Source organism: Phymastichus coffea, unplaced genomic scaffold, assembly GCF_024137745.1.
Source record: "Phymastichus coffea isolate CEN01 unplaced genomic scaffold, Cenicafe_Pcof_1.1 PCOF00015, whole genome shotgun sequence".
In the NCBI taxonomy this organism is placed as follows: Eukaryota; Metazoa; Arthropoda; class Insecta; order Hymenoptera; family Eulophidae; genus Phymastichus; species Phymastichus coffea.
The window spans coordinates 4,299,548-4,326,126 of record NW_026706826.1 but is presented as its reverse complement, the minus strand read 5'-3'; the positions used below and the strand labels follow the sequence as shown (position 1 = coordinate 4,326,126).

At 42.0% G+C, this 26,579-nt stretch overlaps 2 protein-coding genes across 6 annotated transcripts in view; one reads left to right on the top strand and one right to left on the bottom strand.

Moving 5' to 3' along the window:
- The window catches only part of LOC131675031 (protein lingerer), a 796,131-nt gene that overhangs the window by 734,072 nt on the left and 35,480 nt on the right, over positions 1-26,579 (bottom strand). The window lies entirely within an intron of this gene.
- On the top strand, positions 20,404-20,841 carry LOC131675051 (uncharacterized). Its single transcript, XM_058953877.1, has one exon. It carries the CDS (start codon positions 20,404-20,406, stop codon positions 20,839-20,841), a length of 438 nt encoding a protein of 145 aa, XP_058809860.1.

Genomic DNA, 26,579 nt, shown 5'->3' with positions numbered 1-26,579 from the left:
AAACTTTCGGAAAGGACTTTATTTACAATGTAGCTGCAGACTCATTTCCGCTTGACGCCGACGGACTTTTAGGCAGAGATTGGCTCAAAAACTATCAGGCTATAATAAATACTACAGACGAAATAATAGAAATCAAAGACGAACACAAAAACATGTTAAGTTTTAAGTTTAATAGAGAACTCACACAGCTTCAACCTGGAATAAATATTCTTACTATCAAAATTAATGAGCCGGACGGAGATTATATCATTACAGATCAAAAAAACATAGTGACGCCTGCAATTTATAACGTAAGGGATAGAAAAGCGAAATTAAGTTGCATAAATCATTCAAAGAAACAAGTCAATATATACACTGACTTACACATAGAACTATTCAAAGAAAACATTTCAATATTAAACAATAACATTCCTAACGACCAGAGGAAAGCGCTTCTACAACAGTTCTATTCTCAAGAAAGTAATATCTATGCAACGCAGGATAGGGACAAACTTATTACTGAAAATACACGGGTTTCACACCTGCTGCAAGAACAAGCCAATGCTATTTTAACACTTGTTAGAGCTTTCTCGGATATATTTCAACTTGAAGGAGATGCCGCCCCTTCACTCGATGACGTATATCACCGAATAGATTTAACTACAGCTCAGTCTATCAATTCAAAACTATATCGACACCCGATGGTATTGCATAAAGAAATTGATAAACAAATAACGGACCTTGAAGAAAGAGGAGTAATAGTGAAGTCAAATTCGCCCTTCCTTTCGCCCGTATGGTGTGTACCTAAGAAAATGGATGCCTCAGGGGTACAGAAGTATAGAGTAGTAATTGACTTTCGGAAATTAAATGAATATACACTCCACGACAACTATCCGCTACCTTCAATAGATGAAATCTTAGATCAATTAGGAGAAACAAGATACTTTAGCGCGTTTGACCTTTTTAGCGGTTTTTATCAGGTCCCTGTATTACCAGAGTACCGCGAACGAACAGCATTCAGCACCCACAAAGGACATTGGGAATTTAAACAGATGCCAATGGGACTCAAAAATGCACCCGCGACCTTTCAGCGCATAATGAATTTAAAATTGCAAGGATTGATTGGCACAATATGCTTTGGATATCTAGACGATATCATAGTATATTCAAAAACATTTGAAGAGCACCTGCAAAATTTAGAAACTTTATTTCAACGACTAAGGAAGACAAAATTAAAACTACAACCAGATAAATACGAATACGTAAAGGCATAATTAGAATACCTTGGACACTTAATTACAAAAGAAGGAGTTTTACCGAACCCAAGTAAGATAGACTGTATAAGGAACTACAAACAACCCGTTAATCAAAAGGAAGTACGCCAGCTATTAGGTCTATGCGGATATTATAGAAAATTCATCAAAAACTACGGTAAAATAATCGTACCTTTAAATAAGCTCATGTGTAAGGACCAAAAGTTTGAATTTACTCATGAATGCCAAGAAGCCTTCAAAACATTGAAAGAAAAATTAACCTCAGCGCCTATATTACGTTACCCAAACCTCGAAGAATTATTTATACTCACAACCGATGCAAGTAACGAAGGACTCGGAGCAATATTAAGTCAAGGAAATTACAAAAAGGGAAAAGATTTACCTTGTGCATATGCATCACGAGCACTTAATAGCGCAGAGAAAAACTACTCGACCACTAAGAAAGAATTACTCGGAGCCGTCTGGGCTATAAGGCATTTTAGACACTTTTTATATGGAAAGCCATTTATTCTCATAACCGACCATGCACCTTTGGCCGGACTAATCAAGACAAAGTCACCCGAAATCGGATCGAGAATATTTAAACTACTTCTTAAAATAGCTGACTTTCAACCAATGGTTGAATATAAAAAGGGTAGATTAAATACGAACGCCGACGCACTTAGCCGAGCATTTTGCACTGAAACTCTTTGCAGCATTGTATGGACGCGAGACAGTTACCCTGCTCTCACTATCACAAAGGACAAATGGCAATCGACGCCAGCAAAAAAATTATTGAAGGAGTCAACCGAAAAGGGGACACGGTGCTCCTAGACGAATTTAAATAAAAATTAATTTTACCTCCAATTTTATTATTGATTATGATTTGTGGTATGGCCTGGCCATATGGCACGAGGTAATCAAAATCCTGCAGTTGGCACTTTTTTTATAAATAAATTTTTTCGTTATAAAGTCGTTTTCTTATTTTTCTCACTATTTAAAACATTTTAAAAATTCAAATATTGATAAGAACTCTTTCTGACATGTATAATTACGTGCACACTGTATTATAGTATAGATTAATCGAAGCGGATTGCTAGCCGCTGATCAGAAATGTTGTTGTTTACTATAGAAAAGCCCGCGAATTCCAGCGTTCATCGTTCGCGAGAAGTTCGCCGTATACTTTCGCAGTATAGTGTTATCACTCGATGGGACAGCATGTATTACACACTATTGACACTTGACTCGGTATATTTAAGAATATTTGATAAAAATGATTGTTCCAAACTATAAAAAAAAAAAACAAACCATGAAGGGAACAGAATTAAAATTTGTTTGTTTTGTTGTGAAAAGTCAGAAAAGATGGTCAAAATCGGTGGGAAATTATTAGAAAAATTAAGTAAACTTATTGAATACGATGTTATTGATGATCGACTACCTAGCGTGTTATGCCCAACGTGTAAAACAATTGTTTACCAAGGATTGAAAGTGCGAACAACAAGAACTATTACTTATAATTTACAAGACAGTGTACTCAAGTTTTTAGCTAAACGTAATTTAAGGTCAAATCGCATAAACGATCTGTGTCAATGTTGCCTTTGTGATCTAGTTAGGAAGCCAAACAAACAAATTAAAAATAAAGATAAAAAATCGAAAGTAAAAAAAAGTGTTAATCGTCGATGTATTGAGTGTTGTACTGTCATAGGCAAGGGTATTAGTCATAAATGTGATAGTCAAACATTAATTCAAAATATTCAAGAAAATGTAATTCACAGTGAAAAAGAAAAAGAACACGTTGTAGTTGAACTTTTAAAAACAGTAGTAAATAAGGACAATCCTGAATCATCAAAAACGATTGGACGTGATCAGCAAAACGTAGTTCTTTCACAAAAACGAGGTAAACCTCTTGAAGTTATATTAAAGCCAAATAAAAAACAGAACACATCGACTATATCAAGCAGCACTTTAGAAAAAGTCAAAACAGATTTAAATTTGAGCAATAGACAAATGTATGGCTTGGCCTCTGAGATTAATTCAGAAACTGACGGTTCAGTAAAATTTGAACGGAATTTCAAATCGAAAATTGATGAAAATTCCCATGTATTAGATAATTATTTTGAAATATGTGATTTCAATTTTGTTAAGGAAAAACAAGCTAAATTAACTGATGCACCAGGTAAAGCAATTATTTGCAAAGATTTAAACAAATTTATCGAATTCGTTACAAACAAGCGGAATGCAAAAGAATTTCACGTAAAATTTGGTATCGACGGTGGTGGTGGATATTTAAAATTTTATATGTCGTTGCAATCGAAAGATGTTGAAAGTATAGTACCTCAAAGTTTCAAAAAGAAAATAATAATGATAAAAAGTTTTCGGAATCGGGTGTAAAGAAACTTTTTATTATATGTATAGCATCCGAAGTTCAAGAGAATTATACAAATATATCTCTAATTTGGAAAAAATTAAACATGAATTCTCTCCTCGAAAATGGCGGAACAATTGCTGCTGATTTGAAAATTGTTAATATGATTTGTGGTTTAATGTCTAGTGCCTGCACTCATCCTTGCCCATATTGTGATGCTATTTCAAATAAACTGCTTGATGGTGGAAAATTAAGAACTGTGATGGAGTGCAAAAATACTTATGAAAAATGGTTAAACTCAAATGCAAAGAACCGATCGAAAAAAAATGGCCAAAACTTTAAAAACTGCGTTAATATTCCATTACTACCAATCAAGAATAAAGAAATTTTATTTCTCATACCACCACCTGAATTACATTTATTGTTGGGTGCTGTTAATACCATTAAACTCATGAGAGCTACAGTTGTATACAATACCTTACATTTGTGAATAAGTTTTCTTGTTATTCTATTTGACATTGATGTATAATTTTATCACAACTACCATGTTAAAAAGGTTTCTTTTTCATTGTTAAAGTTACTGATTCTGATGTTGATGTTAAAAGTTAAAAGTAAATTGATATATTAAATATAATGGAAATGTATCGTTAAGTTAACATTTATTAAATTTATACGTAGGTTATCATTGTATTATTATTATTAACCCGAAGATAAGATTTTTTTCCTCATTTTTGTTGAAAAATTGATTTAGTTCTAAACAAAGACATTTTTGCACAAAAATGTCTCGAAAAAAAAAAGCGCTAACTGTAGGATTTTGATTACCTCTTGCCATATGGCCAGGCCATACCACAAATCATAATCAATAATAAAATTGGAGGTAAAATTAATTTTTATTTAAATTCGTCTAGGAGCACCGTGGGGACTAAAGCGTTAGAATTTAGTGAAGATTTTACACTACAGGAAGTTAAGACTTCGATCAACCTCCTAAGAATGGTAGCAACATCAAACGGCATTAATCGGCTCTACATAAAAAGAAAACAACGTTATGAAAAACCAGTTGATGCAAACAAAACTATCAAGTCTGCTCCCCTAGCTGACCCGGATATAGCTAGTGAGCAACCTAAAACTACGGCAAGACCGTTATCGCCAATAACAAACGATTTTGAAGATTCAGATATGCCTTTAAAACAACAACTACCTCGCCAGCGAGGAAGGCCAAAAATAAAGTCGCAAGTTATTATGAATAATAAATGTAAAGGAGACGTAATTTTGGAACCTTCTGAAGAGCTTATAACTAATCCACTGCCCGTAGTAATAGACATTCTTAATAAACTCAAAGCTGATGAAACTCTAGAATTCAGAAAAATCGATCACAGTACATCTCAAAAATTAATTCAGAAATTTGCTGAAATGGCCAGGAAAATGAGGCGGCCAACTCTCTACATTAAAAGCAGAGAGCAGCAACACGTAAATAATGAAGCTACACAAAAAACACTACTAGGTAGGGCACACGGTGAAACACACTGGAACCAAGATAAAATGACAATTGAACTTAGAAAATACTGTTGGGAAACAAAAACAGAGGATATAAGAAATTGGATCGATTCGTGTGAACACTGTCGTAACGAGGAGATAAAGAAACGATTCCGAGCGCCAGGCACACTCATTGAAGCACCCTTAGATATCAACGACATCTGGTACATAGACCATGCGCAACCAAAGAAATATTTATATTTATTTGTAATCGAAGCACTATCAAGATATGTAAAGGTCATAATTCTAAATAGTTTCGAGGAAACTACAGATGCCCTTAAAAACCTATTCTGCGAATGGGGGACGCCTAAAAAGATAATATCCGATAACGGCTCAACATTTTATTCAAAGTCATTTCAAAAGCTATTAGAACAATATGGAATAAGCCACTATCCAGTTACGCCTCTACACCCTCAATCGAATGGAATTTGCGAGAGAGTTATTGGCACACTCAAAAATAAAGTTACTCGAGCGCTAGAAAACAACCGATCACACATACCTACAGTAATGAGCTACAACAATACAATACACCCAAGCACAGGATTTTCACCTTACGAACTCTTTTATGCCCGTGCACCACGTGAAATGATAACCGGTCCTCTGCTACGAGATATTATCGAAGGAAGATACCACAAAGCCAATCGAGATAAAATCACCGTAAAAGTAAAGATCGATAAAAATAAACAGAGAAATAAAAAATTAGTGGACTCACGACAAGCATTAAAATTCAAACCAGAATTACAGCAACAAGTGATGTTCAAGTTAGGGAACGAATATCAAGGGCCGGGAACAATACTTACAATAAATCGAAATGCTAATACCACACAGATATTATATAATAATGCTTTATTTAGACGACATTTCAATCAATTAAAGCCATTGCCTGACGTTTTTATTTCAGGTGAGGGAACTCTTAGTGCTACTCAACATATTCATTAATGTACAAGGAAAAATCAGTACAACACATCAATCTGTACCATTGCTGAGACAGAATTTCGGCACTGCTTTTCTTTACGAAGATACTTGGACCATAGTCAATCATATTAACTTGACTGTACTCCTACTTAACGGAAGAGAAATTGAACTGCATTTAGATCTCATAACTACCACGTGTAGTGGCTACAAGTGTCAAGCTAAAGATTTCATTGCACACCAGAAACGCCGATTACGCAGTCTAACGCAGAAGTTATCGCTTTTTCAGCCACACCCTGTAGAAGCCAAAAACAGAAAAAAAATAGGCTTATTTAACTTTGTCGGATCAGTCAACAAATTTCTTTTTGGTACAATGGACGCAAATGACGCAGAGTACTATAATCAAGAAATCGACAAACTATATAACCATACAGGGAAAGCCCTGCTAGCAGTAAGAAATCAAACAATATTTATGCAGGATACTTTTAATGAATTTTCAAAAGAATTTCATACATTCAAAAATAACGAGCAGGAATTGTTAAATTGGAGTAGGAAAATGAAATCTGTATTCACAGACTATCAGGCAAACACAATGATACATCTATCACTTGAAGAAATCGACGTAGCGATTGAAGAATACGATAATTATATTACAGAGTTATTTACGGCTATAAACATTGCTCGAAACGGCTTATTATCACCAGCACTTATGAAGCCAGAAACACTCATACAAGGTCTACGTGAAGCATATGAACAAAATGTATATATCGACATACTTTTACCACCTCACATAAATAATTATTTCTCTATTATACAGTCCATGACATTTTCATCATACATATCCAAAGCAGGACTTACAATAGTTACTAAATACTCCATTGCACATGCAGATCCTTATGAAATCTTAAAGTTACGAGCACTACCTTTTGAAAGTCGCTTAAACGTACTTGGATTGTTCGATATAACACAGCAATATATACTCGTATCAAAGGATAACACTAAATACACGACTATTGATGACGTTAACACATGCTCACGCAATGATCAAGGAAGACTATGCCCAATTCAGTTCTTTCCAAAACGCCTGCAGTCACTAGATAATTGTGAAAGACTTCTCTTTGACGATGTAACAAAATGCCCGCCAAAGTACTTTGCATTATCGCAACCCTTCATACAAAGATTAAACAACACCAGCTTTTACATACTACCTACCGCAGTGATGCAGTTTAGTCTCTTCTGTCGTTCTTATATAAAGGATTTACAAATAGAGCAACCAACTGTTGTACAACTATCTGACGGATGTTTTCTTACTAATGTTGATTACAGACTCGAAATCACACATGACGTACGTATTTACACTGAAAGCTACCCAAAAATAGACATTCCATCACTTCCACAAAATACCTCATCCATGATTCCTACATTAACCTTACAAACGCATCACTTAGAGAATTTACACACAAAAGCGTCAAATTTAAAACAAATAGAGGAGGAGCTTGAATTATTATCAAGGGAACAACGTCATCACTCCTATATCGCTACCGCCGTAGATTACCTGCACTACGCTGGATACATTGCGCTCGCACTTATAGCAATTTATATCAGTTATAAGATAGGGTTGTTTAGTGCCATAGCTGTATTTTTACGATATATTTTTAGACGTCTTACAGGACATTGTTGTTGTCATAATCGTGCATCCACTTCAGATATAGTTACCTACACTCGTTGCTCTAACGTTAAAGCTGTTGTCGATCCGATTAATAATGATATTGTCTGTAACTCTTTTATGTTGCACAAAGTGCCACCACAGGTTGCGAACATATTGTGAGATTCTTGAGGACAAGAATCAGCTTAAGGAAGGGATTGTCATGCGAACTAATAATAAAATAATATAGTTATCTCCTGTAGCTAAGAACATATGTCATACACGCGTATTCGTTGCACACGCGGGCCAACTGAAGTAGAAGACATAAGATAGGCCGAAACAAACAAACTGTACGCGGTAAATACATGATAGACCAAAAATGAAATAGAACAGAGGCAGCTGCAAACCTAAATAAACAATTAAGCTATATGACTCTCTCGGTTCCCAGGTTATACTTATTCCTGAAGGAAGTGGTAGGGACTTATCTTAAGTTTGTGAGCCCCCGAGAGGGACAAACGCAGTCAGTCCTGTACACGATCTCGCCTTGTAAAGACATCTCTCTGGAGCTCTGTCACTTTATAATAAAAAGTATTATTATATAACTGCCGACTTCGACGCCTAGATTCCTGCAAGTACCCACACGCGCCTTATAACTCGACCATCGCTACCGCAGCGTGTAAAACTTGCCGTGACAATCATCAAAATTAGATGACAAGAGAGAGAAAAGATTCGAAATTTACCGCGAACTAACGCTCGGCGCGAATACAAAATCGCTATCACGATTGACAAAATACCGAATGTATTCTGTCACGCAATAATGACGGGAGGTGCACCTACCCTGCGGTGCAATTACGGTGATCAGCCGTAATTGTTGATGAAATATATTAACTGCCGCTGCCCTCCTATTAATCAGCTGCGCTGCCTCACTCTGCCTTTAATCTGCTGCAATACTGCTTCTGCACTGCTGCTACTTGCTGCTGACATACCGTCGTTGCACTCACGCACGTAATTGTCCCAGAAAATCTTTAGTAACGGCGAAACACGGTGCAAAACAATATCGGCGGTAAACTCGCGTAAACAGCTGAGGCGTAACTATTTATTCAAATGATCGCGCGCCCCCTCTCTCTCTTAATTGTTCGTACTAACGCGCGAGAAGCAGAATCGCGAACGGATCGATTAATTAAATCGACTACCGTTGCAAATATAACACTATGATTTTTACTTTATTTTATATAAGATACAATACTTTAAAAAATTTTTATATTTGTAGTACATATGGGGCTTTCTTTGCCAAATCGATCAACCCCCTCTTTAAAATTTGACGTTAAGTATAAAACCGTCTAAAATCTCATTTCAAAGCTATCCATCTGTAATTGTTATTGAATCGTGGCCTTTTTGAAAATCCAAGATGATGGATCCAATATGGCGGCTAAAATCTTGGAATGTTATCAAAAATTTTCGAAAAATGATGACAATTCATGTATGTCATCAATACGAATCCTATTTTAAAAGTAATAGTCATGGTATTTTTCTAATTCTAAGTTTCAGCTATCCCCTGGATAAGTCATCAAATGAGGTCCTATGTTGTACAAGTCGTATGAATCGTGTATTTGTCAAAAGTCATCTGATTTAAGTAACCTTGAAAGTATAATGTGATTTCGGAGGCGATATCGATTTCTACGTAAAATTTAACAATGAATCCATTACGGGTCTGATAAATAATTTTACGTAAAAATTGAGCGAATTATTATCACTTTAAGAAATTTCTCGATGACATTCCGCTGCCGTTTAGAGTTGTCGTCTTGAATTTTCAACACACACACACACACACACACACACACGCACGCACGCACGCACGCACGCACGCACGCACGCACGCACGCACGCACGCACGCACGCACGTACGCACGCACACACCCACACACACACACACACACACACACATTGTGAATTAGGAGGTGAACCCCGACGTGGCGCGTCCCAGGTGGCGGATAGGGAGGCTCGCTTGCTATTGGCTTGCCAATAGCGGGAGGGTTTGAGGGAAATAAAATACCTCTCGCGGACCAAACACAAACCACGTCCAGGTTCACGGACTAGGAGTAGGAACTCCGAATATAAACCAACCATGGAAAGTGCATCAAACAATAATATACCCCAGGTAGGTAAACCCTCAAATAAGGTCAATCCTACCACTGGCTCCGATCGAGTGAAAGCCTCGGTGGCCGGTGCTGGCGCTTTGGATTCTGGGGACGCCAAAATGTACGAAAAAATGTACGAAATGCTAGGAGAAGGTACTCCGCATCAAAAACCACATGAGGATAAGCTGCAGCGACTTGAGAAGGCTGTTGAAGAGCTTCTCGAGATGCTGGAAGACAAACAGCAGCGCACGATAAACAACACCATACGTGGTCTGGGCCGGAAGGTGAAAGCAACGCTGAAAAGCCTCAAAAGCGCGATGTCAAATGGAGAGGTATCTGTAACTACCAATCCTCGGATCCAAGAGATATCAGGTGTTAGAAAAGTGCTGTTCTCTGCTCCTGTAGGAACGCCTACACCGAGTCCTGCGAGAAGTACGCCAAAGAGGAAGGCAAACTCACCGCCCACCACTGAGACGGCGACTGTGAAGAAGAATAGAAAGGCTCGCCAACCGGGTGTGACTCCACCTATGGAGCAGCAGCAGAAGTCTGCCCAACAAGACGATCGACAGAAAGAAGCAGGCGATGCCAACGACCGAAGCTGGAAAACAGTGAAGAAGAAGAGGGGAAAGAAAAAGAAGAGCTTCGAGCCGATACGGAGACCCCGGATGTTGCCGAATGCTCTACTTGTAAGCGCTAAACCGGAGAAATCCTACGCGGACATCTTGAGGAAGGTGAAGACCACAATCCCGGGAAAGGTAGCCGAGGACAGCATTGAAAAAGTGCGTAGGACGGCAACAGGCCAATTGCTAATTGTGCTCAACCGGAAAATAGGAGACATGGGACCTCTCCAGAAGGAGATAGAAACAGCCCTGAAAGAAGAAGCTTACGTCACCAGTAAAACACACCAGGTAGACCTCGAAATCAAAGATATCGAGGAAACAACTACCAAGGCTGAGCTCTTGGAAGCCCTTCAAAGAGTGATCGGAGAAACGGCCACCGTGAAGGATGAAACGATAAAGTCTATGCGGGTGGCATATGGGAAAACCCAAATAGCCTGCATGAGACTGCCGGCTGAAGTGGCACGTAAAGCAATAGGTGAAAGGGGTAAAATCCGGATTGGCCTTGTCAATTGTAGGATAAGAGAAAGCAATCGGCCTCTCAAGTGTTATAGATGCTGGCATCCGGGACATATAGCGAAGACATGCACGAGTGAAGTGGACCGATCTAAACTCTGCATGAAGTGCGGTGGACCTGGGCACAAGGTTGCAGAATGCACCAAAGATGCATACTTACAATTGCTAATGAAGCTAGCAAAAAGCGGAAACGACCACGACGACAATGAAGATATTTCTGCACAACCTAAACCATGACCAAGGTGCGCACAACCTGCTCTTGCAGACAGTACGAGAATGGGAAATAGATGTGGCCATAATAGCTGACCCGTACAAGGCCGGAGTAACTCAGTCATGGGTCACCGACACGACAGGAGAGGCAGCCATCTGGCCGTGTGGAAACTTACCATTCCAGGACACAGCAAACTGCACTCAAAGTGGATTCGTCAGAGCTAAGCTCGGTGGCATACACTTTTATAGCTGCTATGCACCTCCTAGATTAGACAAAGAGCAAGGGAGATTTACGGACTTCCTAGATAGGCTGATGAAAGATGTCAAGGAACACTCCCCAGCAATAGTCGCAGGAGATTTTAATGCTTGGACAGTAGAGTGGGGAAGCAGGTGGAACAACAACAGAGGAAATGAATTGCTAGAAGCTATGTCGTACCTAGACCTAGAACTCCTCAACACAGGATCTATGCCAACGTACGAAAGAGACGGAAGATCATCAATTGTTGACCTGACGTTTGTCAACGCGGGTATTGTACGAAATTGCGTAAACTGGAAAGTGAATGACATTTTCAACTTAAGTGACCACCGAGTGATTACCTCGGAGATAGGAAGGAAGGAGACAATGCAAGAAAAGCCAAATGCAATGGGATGGAAAGCAAAAGAGTTCGACCCTGAGCTTTTCATAACGGCACTTGATACGGGCCTTATCAGCGCTCGTGACGCCGAAGAAGAAGCTGAGAAGGTTATGAAGAAAGTCGCTGAGGCTTGCGATGCAACGATGGCTCGAAAGGGCACAAGAAATAAGCATGCACCGATATACTGGTGGAGCGAGAACATCGCTACCATTCGAAAGGAGTGCATCTCAGCAAGAAGGGCGGTAACACGCGGACGGAAGAAAGGCAGAAATGTCATAGAGCTGCAAAACCAGTACAAAAGGGCTCGTTCAAACCTGGTAAAAGCGATCAAGGTCAATAAAAGACAATGCTGGAAGGAGATTCTGGAAGAGGTCGATACTGACCCTTGGGGAAGGCCCTATAAGGTCGTCACCAAACGGCTAAAGAGCCAGGCAACGGTATCACCAAGTTGTCCAGTGTTTCTCAAGAAGGTAGTAGAAAACCTATTCCCTCAACGACCTAGCTGCGAATTTCATATAACGCAAAACGAGGGAGAAGTCATCCCACTCGTGACGAGAGAAAAACTGAACAAAGCATGTGCGAAGGTAAAAAACGCGAAAGCCCCAGGATTAGATGGCATTCCAAACGCTGCACTTAAGAAGGCTATAGATGCAGCGCCAGACATGTTTCTCAGCATGTACAACAGATGCATCCTAGAAGGGTCATTCCCCCAGCAAGTGGAAAGAGCAGAGGTTGGTTCTTCTCCCTAAGGGGAAAAAGCCACCTGACGAACCATCATCATACCGTCCACTTTGCATGCTCGACACAGCAGGAAAAATTCTAGAACGAATCATCCATGGAAGAATCGAGGAAGTAGTAGACAAACTCTCCGATAAACAGTTCGGATTTCGAAAAGGTCGGTCGTCACTCGATGCTATTGACCTGGTCACTAACATAGCGAAAGAAACTATCTCCGGTGAAAGATGGAGAAACGGGAAGAAGAAATACTGCTTGGTTGTCGCACTAGACATTAAGAATGCCTTCAACTCGGCAAGGTGGGATCGCATCATGGACGCCCTAACGAAGATGAATGTTCCCGCGTACCTTCTCAAAATGGTGGCCAGCTATTTCACGGACAGAAACCTGAAATATGATTCAGAGGAAGGGCCAAATGAGTACCGGGTGACAGGAGGCGTACCGCAGGGCTCGGTACTTGGACCACTCCTATGGAATGTGATGTACGACGGTTTACTACGGCTTAAACTGCCAGGAGCAGTTACACCAGTGGCGTTCGCGGACGACATTGCCCTGGCCATCGTCGGCAAATACCTCGAAGACCTGAGAAACCTTTTCGATATGTGTTTTGTGAGATACCAAGAGTTCCTAGGTTACCTTGGACAGAAACTCGCAAAGCATAAAACGGAGGCGGTACTAATAACAGGCAGAAAGGTAACTGAAACAATTACATTGCGAGTGGGACAACACATCATCAGATCACAGCCGTGTATCCGATATCTGGGAGTGATGATCGATGCCCGACTTAGCTACAAGCAGCAGGTGGAAAACGCTGCCAGTAAGGCATCGATGGTCGGAGCTGCCCTGTCGAGGCTCATGCCGAATGTGGGAGGACCTAAACAAAACAGAAGAGCGCTCCTGGCGTCTGTAGTTACATCAGTCATTACATATGGCATTTCCATCTGGACAGATGGACTAAGGACACAGGAATCTCGCAGAAAACTATCAGGGGTATACCGACGGTGTGCCCTTCGAGTGGCAAGCGCATACCGCACTGTTGCGAAGGAGTCTATCGAGGTCATCGCGGGGATGATGCCAATTGAAGAACTCGCAGGCGAAAAACGACGTATCTACTATCAAAGAAAGGATAGTCAGATTGATGCAGACCAGGCTAAACGTCAGGAGAGACAGGCAAGCCTGCTTCGTTGGCAAGAGGCTTGGGATAGATCAAACAAGGGACGATGGACCTACCGACTCATCCCCCGTATTGACAGGTGGGTGCAACGTGCACACGGTAGTGTAAACTACTATCTGACACAGGTGCTATCAGGACACGGATGCTTCAGGGCATACCTGTACAAATATAAGTACGAAGATTCCGTGGAGTGCCCGACTTGTGCTGGACTCGAAGAAGACGCGGAGCATGTGTTTTTTCACTGCCCGAGATACAAGACCTATCGCTGCAACCTGGAGCAGACGTTAGGACGAAGCATCACAGCGGAAACACTAGTAGAAGCCATGCTGACCACAGAAGAGGCATGGAACGCCACGACGAATTTCGCGACCGAGATCATAAAGGACCTACGGAATGAAGAAAAGAAGAGGATCCTACTGAAGAAGATCGAAGAAGGAAGAAGTACGCTGCCGAACCCTGTAACCGACCATCGCCATCTAGGTTAGTGCATGGATGTAGGCAGCACAACTAAGAAGGAAGAGCTGGAAACAGCTAACGCCTCCTCCACGATGTAATACTTCACCGTCTTTCCGTGGAGGATTTAAGGCCGGGTGTAGAAAGGTTATTTTTAGTCGGTAGTGCACTTGGCATACGAATAAGTATGAAAAGGCCAAGATGTGGTCATACCATCAGACCACACAGGTTGTTTTAACACCCAACGACCTGGCGAGCCCGGCACAACGTGCGTCAATGCATTTTTTCCTCTCAATAAAAAAAAAAAAAAAAAAAAAAACACACACACACACACACACTGAGCCCAGGGAAGAAAAGAGAAGAAAAAAGAAAGCAAAGAAGAAGGAGAAAAAGAAAGAAGAGCCAAAGAAGAGAAACCCTTTACCAAAACGAGGCCCTCACAAACTAACAAATGCCTTGCTGTTCGGGCCAGGAACCCTGGTGAAAATGACTCCAGACTCTGCAAAAAAGTTGAAGAGTTTTTCTCAGAGAATCAGGTAGAGGGAGAAGAGAGCGAATTAATGAGAATACGGAGGACACGGAAAAATGAAGTGTTGGTCGTACTGAAGGGCAGAAACAGGGAAAAAACTGAAGCGCTCAGGAGCCGGGTAGGCGACAAGCTGACGGCTGTAGCGGAGGTTATCAGCAAAGTACAGGAGGCAAACCTCGAAATCAAGGAGATAACCGAGTCGACGACCAAGGAATAGGTTGTTAAGGTCCTGCAAAAAGTGGCTGGTCCGGAGTGGAAGGTCACCACTGACGCGGTGATAAATCTGCGACAATACTACGCAGGTATGCAGGTGGCATCGATCCGGTTTCCTGCGGAACTCGCGGAGAAACTTGTCAGTGGTGGATCTAGGATCTTGATAGGCCCTATAAGCTGTCTCATTAAGATTGTGAATAAGCCTACCTACTGCTATAAATGTTGGCACGTAGGGCATACCGCGGCCCAGTGTAAGAGTGAAATTGATCGCTCAAAGTTGTGCATAAAATGTGGCAAGGGCGATCACAAAGTGGCACAGTGCAAAAATAGCGCACACTGTGCACTCTGTGTAGAAAGAGAAGGGGCAAAAGTTGACCATGTTGCCGGAAGCCGCGGATGTGCAGTGAGGTCGGAGGAACTTCGGAAACAAACTCGGAGATAATGGAAGTAATCCAGCATAACCTCAATCATGCTAAGGCAGCTCACGACCCACTCACGCAGACAGTGTGTGAATGGAAAGTGGATGTGGCCATACTAGCCGACCCGTATAAGCATCTAGAGGAAAAAACGTGGGTGACAGATGTAACAGGGAAGACAGTAATATGGGCTTGTGGAGAGTTGCCTTTCCAAGTAGCAGTAGGTGGTATGCACAGGGGATTTGTAAGGGCAAAACTAGGAAACACCCATTTCTACAGTTGCTATGCACCGCCCAGTCTAAGTGAGGGGCAGTTCCTAAGTCTGCTGGATGAACTGGTTGAAAATCCAAGACGACATTTTCCAGTGATTGTTGCAGGCGACTTCAATGCCTGGGCTGTAGACTGGGGTAGTAAGCTCACCAACAGTAGAGGACATTTAATCCTGGAGGCGATGACCAGTTTGGAGGTGGACCTGATCAATGTCGGCAACATACCGACATTCGAAAGAGACGGCAGAACATCTGTCATAGATCTCACGTTTGCTAGCCCGAGCCTTCTACGACTCGGACAAAACTGGAGAGTAAATGATCGATTTAACATGAGTGACCACAGACTGATCTCCTAGACGGTAGGAGAGAAGAAATCTCCGCCGAAGAAGACAAATTACCGAGGATGGAAAACAAACAGCTTCCAGCCCGACAAATTTGTCGAAGCTCTGGATAAGACACCAGTAATAGCGGAAAATGCGACGGAGGAAGCGAAACTGGTGATGGGAAGAGTAGTGAAAGCCTGTGATGCAACAATGCCACGTAAACGGTCAGCCAAAGGACGGCGGCCAATGTACTGGTGGTATGTCAGCATCGAGTCCATCCGAAGGCAGTGCATCACAGCAAGGAAAGCTGCAACGAGAGCTAGGAAAAAAAACACCTTTTAAGAGCTAAAATCCAAGCACAAGCAGTTAAGGCGGGTGCTCGTTAAAGCCATAAAGGACAGTAAGAGACAGGGGTGGAAGGAACTGCTACAAGAAGTCAATAAAGACCAGTGGGGAAGACCCTACAAGGCAGTTATGGCGCGCTTAAAGAGGGACACAAGGCCAACACAATCTTGCCCACAGTTCCTGGAGAGAATAGTTCTCACGCTCTTTCTACAGCGTCCTAACTGCGAGTTTAATATAGAGCACGCAAATGACCCAGTGATACCACCAGTTACAACGGAGGAGCTACTTAAAACTACGATGAAAGTGGGCAACCTGAAAGCTCCAGGCCCAGACGGCATCCCTAATACCGCACTTAAGGAAGCTATCTATGCAGCACCGGAAATGTTTCGCCAGATGTATGACAGATGCCTAACGTAAGGGGTTGTCCCCATAGAGTGGGAGAAACAGAGATTGGTCCTCCTCCCCAAAGGAGACATACCGCCGGATAAACCATCATCCTACCGCCCACTTTGCATGCTGGATACGGCAGGAAAAATATTTGCTCGTATTATCCATGGAAGGATAGAGGAGGTAACAGAGACCAGCATATCAGACAATTAGTTTGGATTTCGGAAGGGCCGCTCTACCCTCGATGCCATTGATCTAGTCACAAGTATTGCCAGAAAAGCTATCTCTGACCAGAGGTGGAAAGGTGGAGAAAAAAAGTACTGCTTGGTAGTTGCGCTAGACATTAAGAATGCCTTTAACTCAGCAAGATGGGATCGCATCATGGAAGCCTTGATGAAGATGAATGTCCCAGGCTATTTGCTCAAAATAGTAGCCAGTTACTTCACCAATAGAGTGCTGATGTATGACACTAAAGATGGGCCCAAGGAGTACAAAGTAACTGGAGGGGTCCCACAAGGCTCCGTACTCAGTCCGCTATTGTGGAATATTATGTACGACGAATTACTCCAGGTACCGCTACCAAGAGCTGTTGCACCGGTGGCATTTGCCGATGACGTTGCCTTGGTGGTAGTGGGCAAGCACATCGAGGACTTGCAAAATCTCTTCGACGTCTCGTACAAGAGATACCAGGTGTGTCTCCAACACCTAGGACAGGAGCTGGCAGAGCACAAAACAGAAGCTGTGCTAATAACCAGCAGAAAGACAGTTGAGACAGTCACACTACATGTTGGACAGCACATTATCACCTCCCAGTCGTCAATACGATACCTGGGGGTTATGATCGATGCTCGTCTCAACTTTAAGTCGCAAGTAGGGCATGCTGCTGACAAAGCATCATCGGTCAGGGCAGCACTTTGTAGGCTCATGCCAAACGTTGGTGGGCCCAAGCAAAGTAGGAGAGCACTGCTGACGTCAGTGATCACCTCAGTGATGACGTATGGCATCGCTATCTGGGCTGAAGCATTAAGGACGGAGGAAACCCGCCGGAAACCGACAACAATTTATCGGCTCAGTGCCCTTCAAGTTGCAAGTGCATTTCGCACGGTCTCGAAGGAAGCTGCCGAGGTTGTAGCAGGACCAATGCCAATCGAGGAACTGGCTACAGAAAGAAGACACATATACCGTCGTACACGAGACCCTAATGCGGATCGTGAATAGATTAAGGCTGAAGAGAGGCGGGCAAGTATGCTCCGATGGCAGAAAACGTGGGATCATTCCTCCAAGGGTAGATAGACACATCGCCTGATCCCTAATGTGGGTGAGTGGACCGACCGGGCACATGGTAGCATGAACTACTATCTAACGCAGATGATCTCCGGACACGGGTGCTACCGGGCTTACCTGTACAAACACAAGTACGAGGACTCCCCAGAATGCCCTGTCTGCAGTGGATTCGACGAGGATGCCGAACATGTGTTTTTTGCATGCCCCAGGTACGAAACACAACGACGTGACCTAGAAACGGTCTTGAACGAAAGCATTATGCCCGAAACTTTGGTTAAGGCAATGCTATCATCGGAAGAAGCTTGGGAAGCAACGACAATCTTTGCGACGGAGATCTTCAAAGACTTACGAAGCGAAGAGCAAGAACGAAGAAAGAAGAGGACGACTTAGATCAAGATAACGAAGAGGGAAAACAGGTCGACGGAAGAGAAACAACGAAGAAGAAGACGAGTGAGATTACCCGTTGCAGAAGAGGTAGTGAAACCAATAAATACTAGAAGGAAGAGCTATAAAAGCTGACGCCTCCCTCACGAAGTAATGCCTCGCGGCGGTCCCGTGCGGGGTAAAAAAAGGCCAGGATGAAGAGGGTTGTTTTTTACTTGGTATGGGTTGCTAGTTGTTTATCTAGCCGGATCGTTGTCACCATCCTGGCGATCCGTGGTCCTTCACCACCATTGTACGGTGGTGATCTAGTGCGGCCAGACCGAAGGAAAAATAAAGAGCATTCTATTTTTCCCTCATTTTATAAAAAAAAAACACACACACACACACAATTTCGTCATTACTCCAATTTTGATATAGATTTTTTATATATAATAATAAATATTTTTCGTACTTTCATTAAAAACAACTAAGCGGTACTTAGCAGATTGGTGTAAATATCCTGAGTTATTTTGATTGTTAGTGTACGAATCAAGTTATCAATTAGTGTACTAAATTATTCATATGGAGGCTAGAGCCATAAAACATAAAAATATTTCTTTCACGATTGTTATCGCAAAAGGGATAACAATCGCAAAAGGAACTAGGCCGGATGTGCTTGCTGCACTAGCAGAGGGCCCATCGTCTCCTTTCAGATGTAACTGGAAAACCACTGACTTTGATACAGCAAATTTGGACGCATGATGCCGTTGGATCTATCACCAGTAGAAACGTTAGCGAGGGCACCAACCGTATGAGCTACATTTACGCTAGCAGTAAGAACGTTTCCCTACATCGATTCCTTGTTGTGTGGGCATCAAGCTTTTTTTTTTTTTTTTTTCTATTTAATGTCGCTCTATTTATGCTCCATCAGTGCTAATCAACGACGGAGGCTTGCAATGTGTTTGAGAACAAAGCACATGAAACTTTTTTCAGTGGTGCTTGTATCAATCAACAGGAACTGGGAATCGAACCCGGGCCTACCGGGTGTGAGTCCGTCACTCTACCGACCGAGCCATTGCAGGCCTATGGGCATCAAGCTGGTAAGCGAGCGAATTTTCATTGAATGGCCATTCAGTTCATTATTGCGACATCCAAGCTATGTAAGCGTGTTTATACGATTACTTCACACTGTTTTTATTTCTAATCTTATTTAAATAATCTTTCGTGACATTAGTTAAATTTAATTTTAAGTGAATTTTATTGTTTTATTGTAAGTTTTATTTTTCGTAATTGTTTTATTCAAATGGCTTTTTCCTCACCTAAGACTGGGGTTTTTATGGCGACTGAATCTTAGTGTCATTCATATTAATAAATTAAAGTACATATTTATTGTTTCAATTCTGACTTTTTATTTCTTGTCATCACGAATTCAATTTCGAGGTGAGACTTATAGCATTGAGCACATTTACATTCTGAATAATAATCTAGTTAAACTTTAAACATGGTGCCCGTGTGGTGAGGATAGTGTGAATATATAAGTATTAATCATGATTTTCAGTGTGAAGTTTGTGTATAATCATTGCGCCGTATCTAGATCTACTTATATCACATAGTTATTATATTTGTATTATACTCGTATATAATTAGTTTGTAAAGAAATTTATATCGTTGTACGCGTAGCTGTGTAGGAGGTCCACCACGAGTTATTAAATTTGTATAGCTTAAGCCAATCTCATCACAATGTCGCGTGTGCCTTTGAATCGACTTATCACGCTGCAGTGACATCGCAGCAATGAAATCGAAGCAATCTGTACGCGTATGCGCGTTCGTGACCGTAACACTCTCAACAAAACCATCCTTCAGAGGCGCATTCGTAATGTGGAAGAGTGCTGGAAAGATCTTCGTAAGGCGCATGATGAAATCGTGTTGCGTGCAGATGCGGAGAGTTATCCGTACATTATACAAAATGAGTTCGAAGGTATGAATCGAATCTATGAGGAGACACTTGACTGACTGTTGACCGCGCTTGACGACTTGCCGATGTCACGGAACAAAAAGGAGTGTAATTCTCGAGGATCGCGACGCGACTGAGATGATGAGCATGATTACATGCCAGCGAAACTGCCACGTCTCGATTTGCCTACTTTTTTAGGACAGTACGAAGATTGGGATAGTTTCGAAGATATCTTTATCTCTCTTGTGCACGATACACCGCGGCTCAAAGACGCTACTAAATTGCAATACCTCAAGTCTTGTTTGAAAAGTGTTGCAACCGAGTTGGTAAAAGACGTTACACTTGTGGGAGTCAATTACGCGTCGACTTGGCAGACCCTGAGTGCTCGATTCCGCGACCCGCGTTTAGCTATAAACAACCTTCTCGATTCGCTCTTTAGCTTACCCTACTTAAAGAAGGAGTCCGCGACTGATTTGCGCGCCTTTGTCGACGAAACTCAAAAAATTATTCGTGCCCTTTCAAATCTTAAAACTCCAATGGCGTACTGGGATATGTGGCTTGTCCATATTCTCGAAGCTAGACTAGGACTCTGAGTCTAGAAGGATCTGGGAATCCGAATTAGTTATGAAAGATAGTGAACTGTTGATCAACGCGGCCGATATGGAGAGCAATGATGCTGCGCGTTTTCCAAAGCTCGCTGATCTTACTGCCTTTTTAGAAAGACGTGCTCAAGCCTTATCAGTGATTTATGTAAATAAGGACGTCAAACGAACCAATCCATCGACAGGCGGTAATTCGCGGAAAGTGCATCATACGCAGTCGTCTCATTCAGCCAAGGTTTCTAAATATGCACTTTGCCAAGGGGATCATTTTATATCAAGATGCCCCACTTTTACTGCCAAACACCCCTCTCAGTGTCAAGCCAACGTGCGACAGTTAAAATTATGCTTCAATTGTCTCGGCAAGCACAAACTGAAGGATTGCAGGTCGTAGTAAACTTGCAAGTACTGCCGCGAAAAGCATCACTCCCTGCTCCACCGAGGAACAAAGGGCAGTACATCGGGCACGGTTTCCAGTACGAAAGGTAGCACCTCAGGTGCGGCTGTCAAGATGGCAAATCGGTTGCAAACCTGCCGCGAGTGCAATCATGCGTTACGCAGATCGGTAAGGAAAGCGAAATCTCAGTCAACGCTTACAACAAGAACACTAATAATAACGAATGCTCGATCCTCCTCGCGACCACGCACGTTAACGTTATAAGTCTGAAAGGCAAGCAAACTCGCGCTCGCGCGCTTTTGGATCAAGGTTCAGAGGCAACCTTCATCTCTGAATCCCTCGTTCAATTGCTTGGGTTAAGTCGAGATCGCGTGGAAACTGAGGTCATAGGTTTCGGTGAGTGCAAAGCTGGTAAGATTCGACATTCCATCAGTTTCATGCTAAATCACACGTGGATTTAGAGTTTGAAATAGAAATAAACGCGTTTATTATGCCACGCTTGACTTCGGAGCTTCCTTCGCGCGATCTTATGGAAATTGATCTCGGTTGGTTTCAAGATCTCACTCTTGCCGATCCTGAATTCAACATCTCAGATAGAATTGATATTATGCTGGGTGGCGATGTTTATGGCCAGTTACTTCGCTTGAGCCTTAAGTCGTTCTCAAGTACTATGTTGATTGCACAAAATACCGCGCTCGCATGGATTCTTCTGGGTCCTGCGTGAGAGAGAATGTCACGGTGGGCGGTGAACTGCAATCGAATGTCCGTCAAAGTTTTGCATTATGCAGTCAATGACGATTTAACCGAAGTACTCCAACGTTTTTGGACAGTCGAGGAAGTGCCAAGCGCGGCACACCAGTTGAAACCCGAGAATGAAACTTGTGAACAGCTTTTCGCCGAAACTCATACGCGTGAAGCAAACGGTCAGTACACAATACGGCTTCCATTGATTTTCGAGCCACCGTGTGTAGCTGCTGAAAAGAGAAGAATGGCTTTAGGCTCGCTAAAGCATCAGCAGCAGCGATTCACGCGTGATCCGAGATTAGCTGACGCGTATTGCGAGTTCATGCACACTTACGAAGAGCTTGGCCATATGGAGCGTGTTCCTGAGACAGAACTTAATAATCTGAGAGCCTGGTACCTTCCTCATAACGCTGTTATCACAGGTAAGTGCGAAAAGCCTAAGATACGTGTCGTATTCGATGCTTCTCGTCAAACTCATGAGAAGCACTGCCTAAACGACTTTCTTATAGCCGGTCCACCTTTGCAAACCGATCACTTGCTCGTGCTTTTGAATTGGCGTCGCTATCGTTACACATTTACAGCCGACGTTGTTAAAATATTTCGGCAAATAATCCTAGCTACTAAAGATCGTGACTTGCATCGGATTGTGTGGTCTCCATCGCCTGCGATACCAGAGATTGATTATCGTTTGTCGACAGTCACTTACGGCACAAAATCAGCCCCTTTTCTTGCGATTCGTACGCTCCTGCAGTTAGCTAGGGATGAGAGAGCGCGCTTTCCGCGTGGTGCCGTCTGTTTAGAATCAAACTCGTAGATAGATGATATGTTTACCGGGGCAGACGAGCTTGAAGAAGCTGTAGTTGTAAGAGATGAGCATGTGGGCATTCTTCAGTCGGCTGGCATTGAGTTGGACAAGTGGGCTGCTAATGAGAATACTTTAATGCCCGTGCATGCGCAACCTAATGATCACGGGATGGTTAAAGAAATCGAGAGTGACAGTAACGTTAAAACCTTGGGTGTGCATTGGAATCCGTCTAATGGCAAATTTAACTTCAACGCCTCGAAGATAGATGAAAGTACAAGCACATTGACGAAAAGGTCGGTCTATTCGAATATCGCACGATTATTCGATCCGTTGGGTTGGCTCACCCCAGTCACGATATTCATGCAGAACGTCTGGATAACAAAATGCGAGTAGGACACACCTCTGCCCAGGTCTCTGTGAACAGTGGTAAAGTTATTGCGCCTCACTCGCAGATCTTCCCTCGGTATTTATAGATCGTTGGTTGGGCTTATCACAGAATAAGCCATATGAACTCATTGGGTTTTGCGATGCTTCCATGCGCGCATACGCCGCGTCAGTTTACATACGTATTGATAATAGCAATGGCACGTACATGCTCAGGCTGTTGTGTGCAAAAACTAAAGCTTCGCCAATTAAAACTATAAGTGTTCCAAAGCTCGAGTTACTTACCGCGGACTTACTCGTTAAGCTTGTTCTTCATGTGCAAAGACTGAATTTCTTGAAAGATGCACCGGTACACTTGTTTGGCGACAGTGAAATTGTGCAGAAATGGCTCCAAAAACACCCGTGCCATTGGAAAACGTTTGTCGCGAACAGGGTATCATTCGTATAAAATGAACTGCCTTCAGCTACATGGTCACAGGTTGGATCGGCTGAAAATCCAGCTGACTTAGCTACTCGCGGCGTTACGCCCCTACAATTACAATCCGAAGTGTTGTGGTGGTACGGACCTGAATGGATCCAAACTCCCGTGCACAAATGGCCTCAGGCCCCTAAGACAGTGCAAACCCTGCGAGTTAGTCCGAGAGTTATTGAACCCGAAATCCTATCGCGCTATTCTGATTTGAAACGATTGATGCAGATCGATGGATGGTGCTTGCGGCCATCGCTGTAACGTACGCGAAGTAAGGTTGGCCAAGACTCGTATCCTCGAAAATGGCTTACAGTAGCCGAACTTGACAATGCTCAAAATACACTTATCAAGCTTGCGCAGGCTCACACGTTCTCATCTGAGCTTGATTCTCTACGAAAAGGTAGAGCATTGCCTAAATATTACGACGATTGAATCCATACCTCGGTTACGACGATATCTTGCGTGTTGACCTATCCGCCTATACTACCTCGAGCTTCCGCACTAAGTGAATTATTTGTTCAAAACAAATGTGGACCTATCCTTACAATAAGTTTTTTATTGCGATATGTATGGGTTGTGGGTATGCGACCACTGGTCAAGACTGCTGTACGGAAATGCGTTGAGTGTCAAAGACATAAACCTCGTTTAGCCAGTCAACTTATGGGCAATCTTCCGGCTACTCGTGTTACTGCGAACGGGCCATTTGCTGCCGCTGGTTTGGACTACGCTGGACCTTTCAACCTGCGCGCTTCAAAAGGACGAGGGTAAAAATCTTTTAAAGGTTACATCGCGCTATTTATATGCCACAACACTAAAGCAATTTATCTAGAGGCTGTCGGTGATTTAACCTCGGCTACTTTCTTGCTGGCACTTCGTCGCTTTCTTAATGCGCAAGGCAACTGCACGCATCTTTACAGTGACAACGCGACAACTTTTCGTGGCACGGACGCCCAGCTTCGAGCCATGTTTCGCGACGCTTCAGCTTTTTATGCAGACGTGCTTCTAAATTAGCTGAAAAAGGCATCTCGTGGACGTTCATTCCCTCTACTACACCACATTATGGAGGCATATGGGAAGCTAGGATCAAATCCACTAAGAACTTGCTAAAGAAGACTATCGGGGAGCAGAAGCTGACATTCGAGAAATTCTCCACTGTTCTGTCGGACATCAAAACGTGCTTGAATTCACGACCTTTACAGCCTTATACGTTAGATCCAGAGGACTTACGAGTTTTAACGCCAGATCATTTTCTAAAGGAAAGGCCCTCTGTTATCATACCCGATGCAGAAACGCCAAGTGTGCCAATAAATAGACTTGACCGTTTCCAGTTGCTACAGCGACTTCGCGATCAGTTTTGGAAGCGCTGGTCGAGCGAATATGTTCTTCGGCTGCAGGAGAGACAGAAGTGGCTTAACCCGACAGAAAACTTCAAGGTAGGACAGCTTGTACTAATGAAGGACGATAGATATCCAGCCTCCAAGTGGCCCTTAGGACGTGTCATCGAGCTCCACCCAGGCCAGGTTAATCTAGTGCGGGTTGTCACAGTGAAGACAGCCAGCAACACACTTCGTCATCACATCGCCTGTTTGGCACCACTCAACTTAGATCAACCGGAAGATAAAGAAGAGTATGCCAAGCGAGTTTAATGTTATAGCTGTGGGTATGGTGTAGTAAATCGTCCGGAGAACGAAGGCAGGCGGAATGTTTTTGCCGTCTGCGCGTTTACCGAGTTTGAGAATGCTTCCAAACACCTTTGTTTGAAATATGAAAATTTATCAGCTGCACAGGTCGTGTCGAGGTAAGCTCAGCTCGTTCTCACCAGAGGTGAAAGCGACACTTAAAAGAATTTGTTGAATTGAAATATAACGTTAATCACACAGCAAACGATAGTTTATTGTAAGACGTCCTCAAAAACCAAAGAAAAAAATACATCGAATTAACTAACTACCCAATACAACCTAATTATCAGTGCTACTTTGGTAAAACAGAGCGCACTATCAATCATCAACAGGTAAAAAGCATACAACGGATAACAGATCGACAATCAAGACTAATAAATAGCCCATTATTGTCGTCTTTGTCTTTGCAAAGTCCATAAAATAATACACCAATCAACAGGAACACAAATGGAAAGTGTTAATATAAATATCAATAATGAAACAATCTAGAACAAGAAAAAGAAACTATAATATACATAAATATTAGAAGGATTAATGTTAATTATAACAAACTGCTAACATTTATTAACAGTCTAAATAATAAACCTGGTATTATTATATGCACAGAAACTTGAAATGTTGATTATCTCCCGATATTCAACATTGCAGTCTACAATATATACAACAATGACAAAAGAATAACTAAATCCAATGGAGTATATCAGAAGATGAATATATCAGAAACGATATAAAAGAAAACAAAAAAGTAGTATAACATAACAACGTTAAAATACAAACCTTTAAGATTACTATCGAGAATAATAAGCTACTACTCTCAACCGTATACAGATCATATACAGGTGATTTTGAATTCACACTTTCAAGGGTGCTTTAATAAGTAGAAGTATCGATATGAGCGTCTTATTCAATCGAATGGGGACTACTTTGAAAGATGCCACCTCCGGATGACGAAGATTAAATCAAACGCCGAGAAATCGAGTTAGGTGGAATACTTTTGGGGCAGGCCTCGTATATGTACAAGACAGGCCTATATTATTATTCAGCAGAAAATATGAATTAATAATTAAATGATAAATTTTGTAATAATGGAAATGGAATGAGTAATTAAAATAAAAATAGTAGCAAATAAAAAAGTAATGAAAGTGTTTATAAACTTCATATTTCTGTGTCGGTTTAAGTTATTGAAACCATCTTTTTTTATATATCCTTTAAGCAACAATGAATTTCAAAGCTGTTATTACAAATATAACTTTA

Coding starts and splice junctions, on each gene's coding strand:
- LOC131675051 (XM_058953877.1), top strand. CDS start 20,404: ATGCCAGCGAAACTGCCACGTCTCGATTTGCCTACTTTTTTAGGACAG.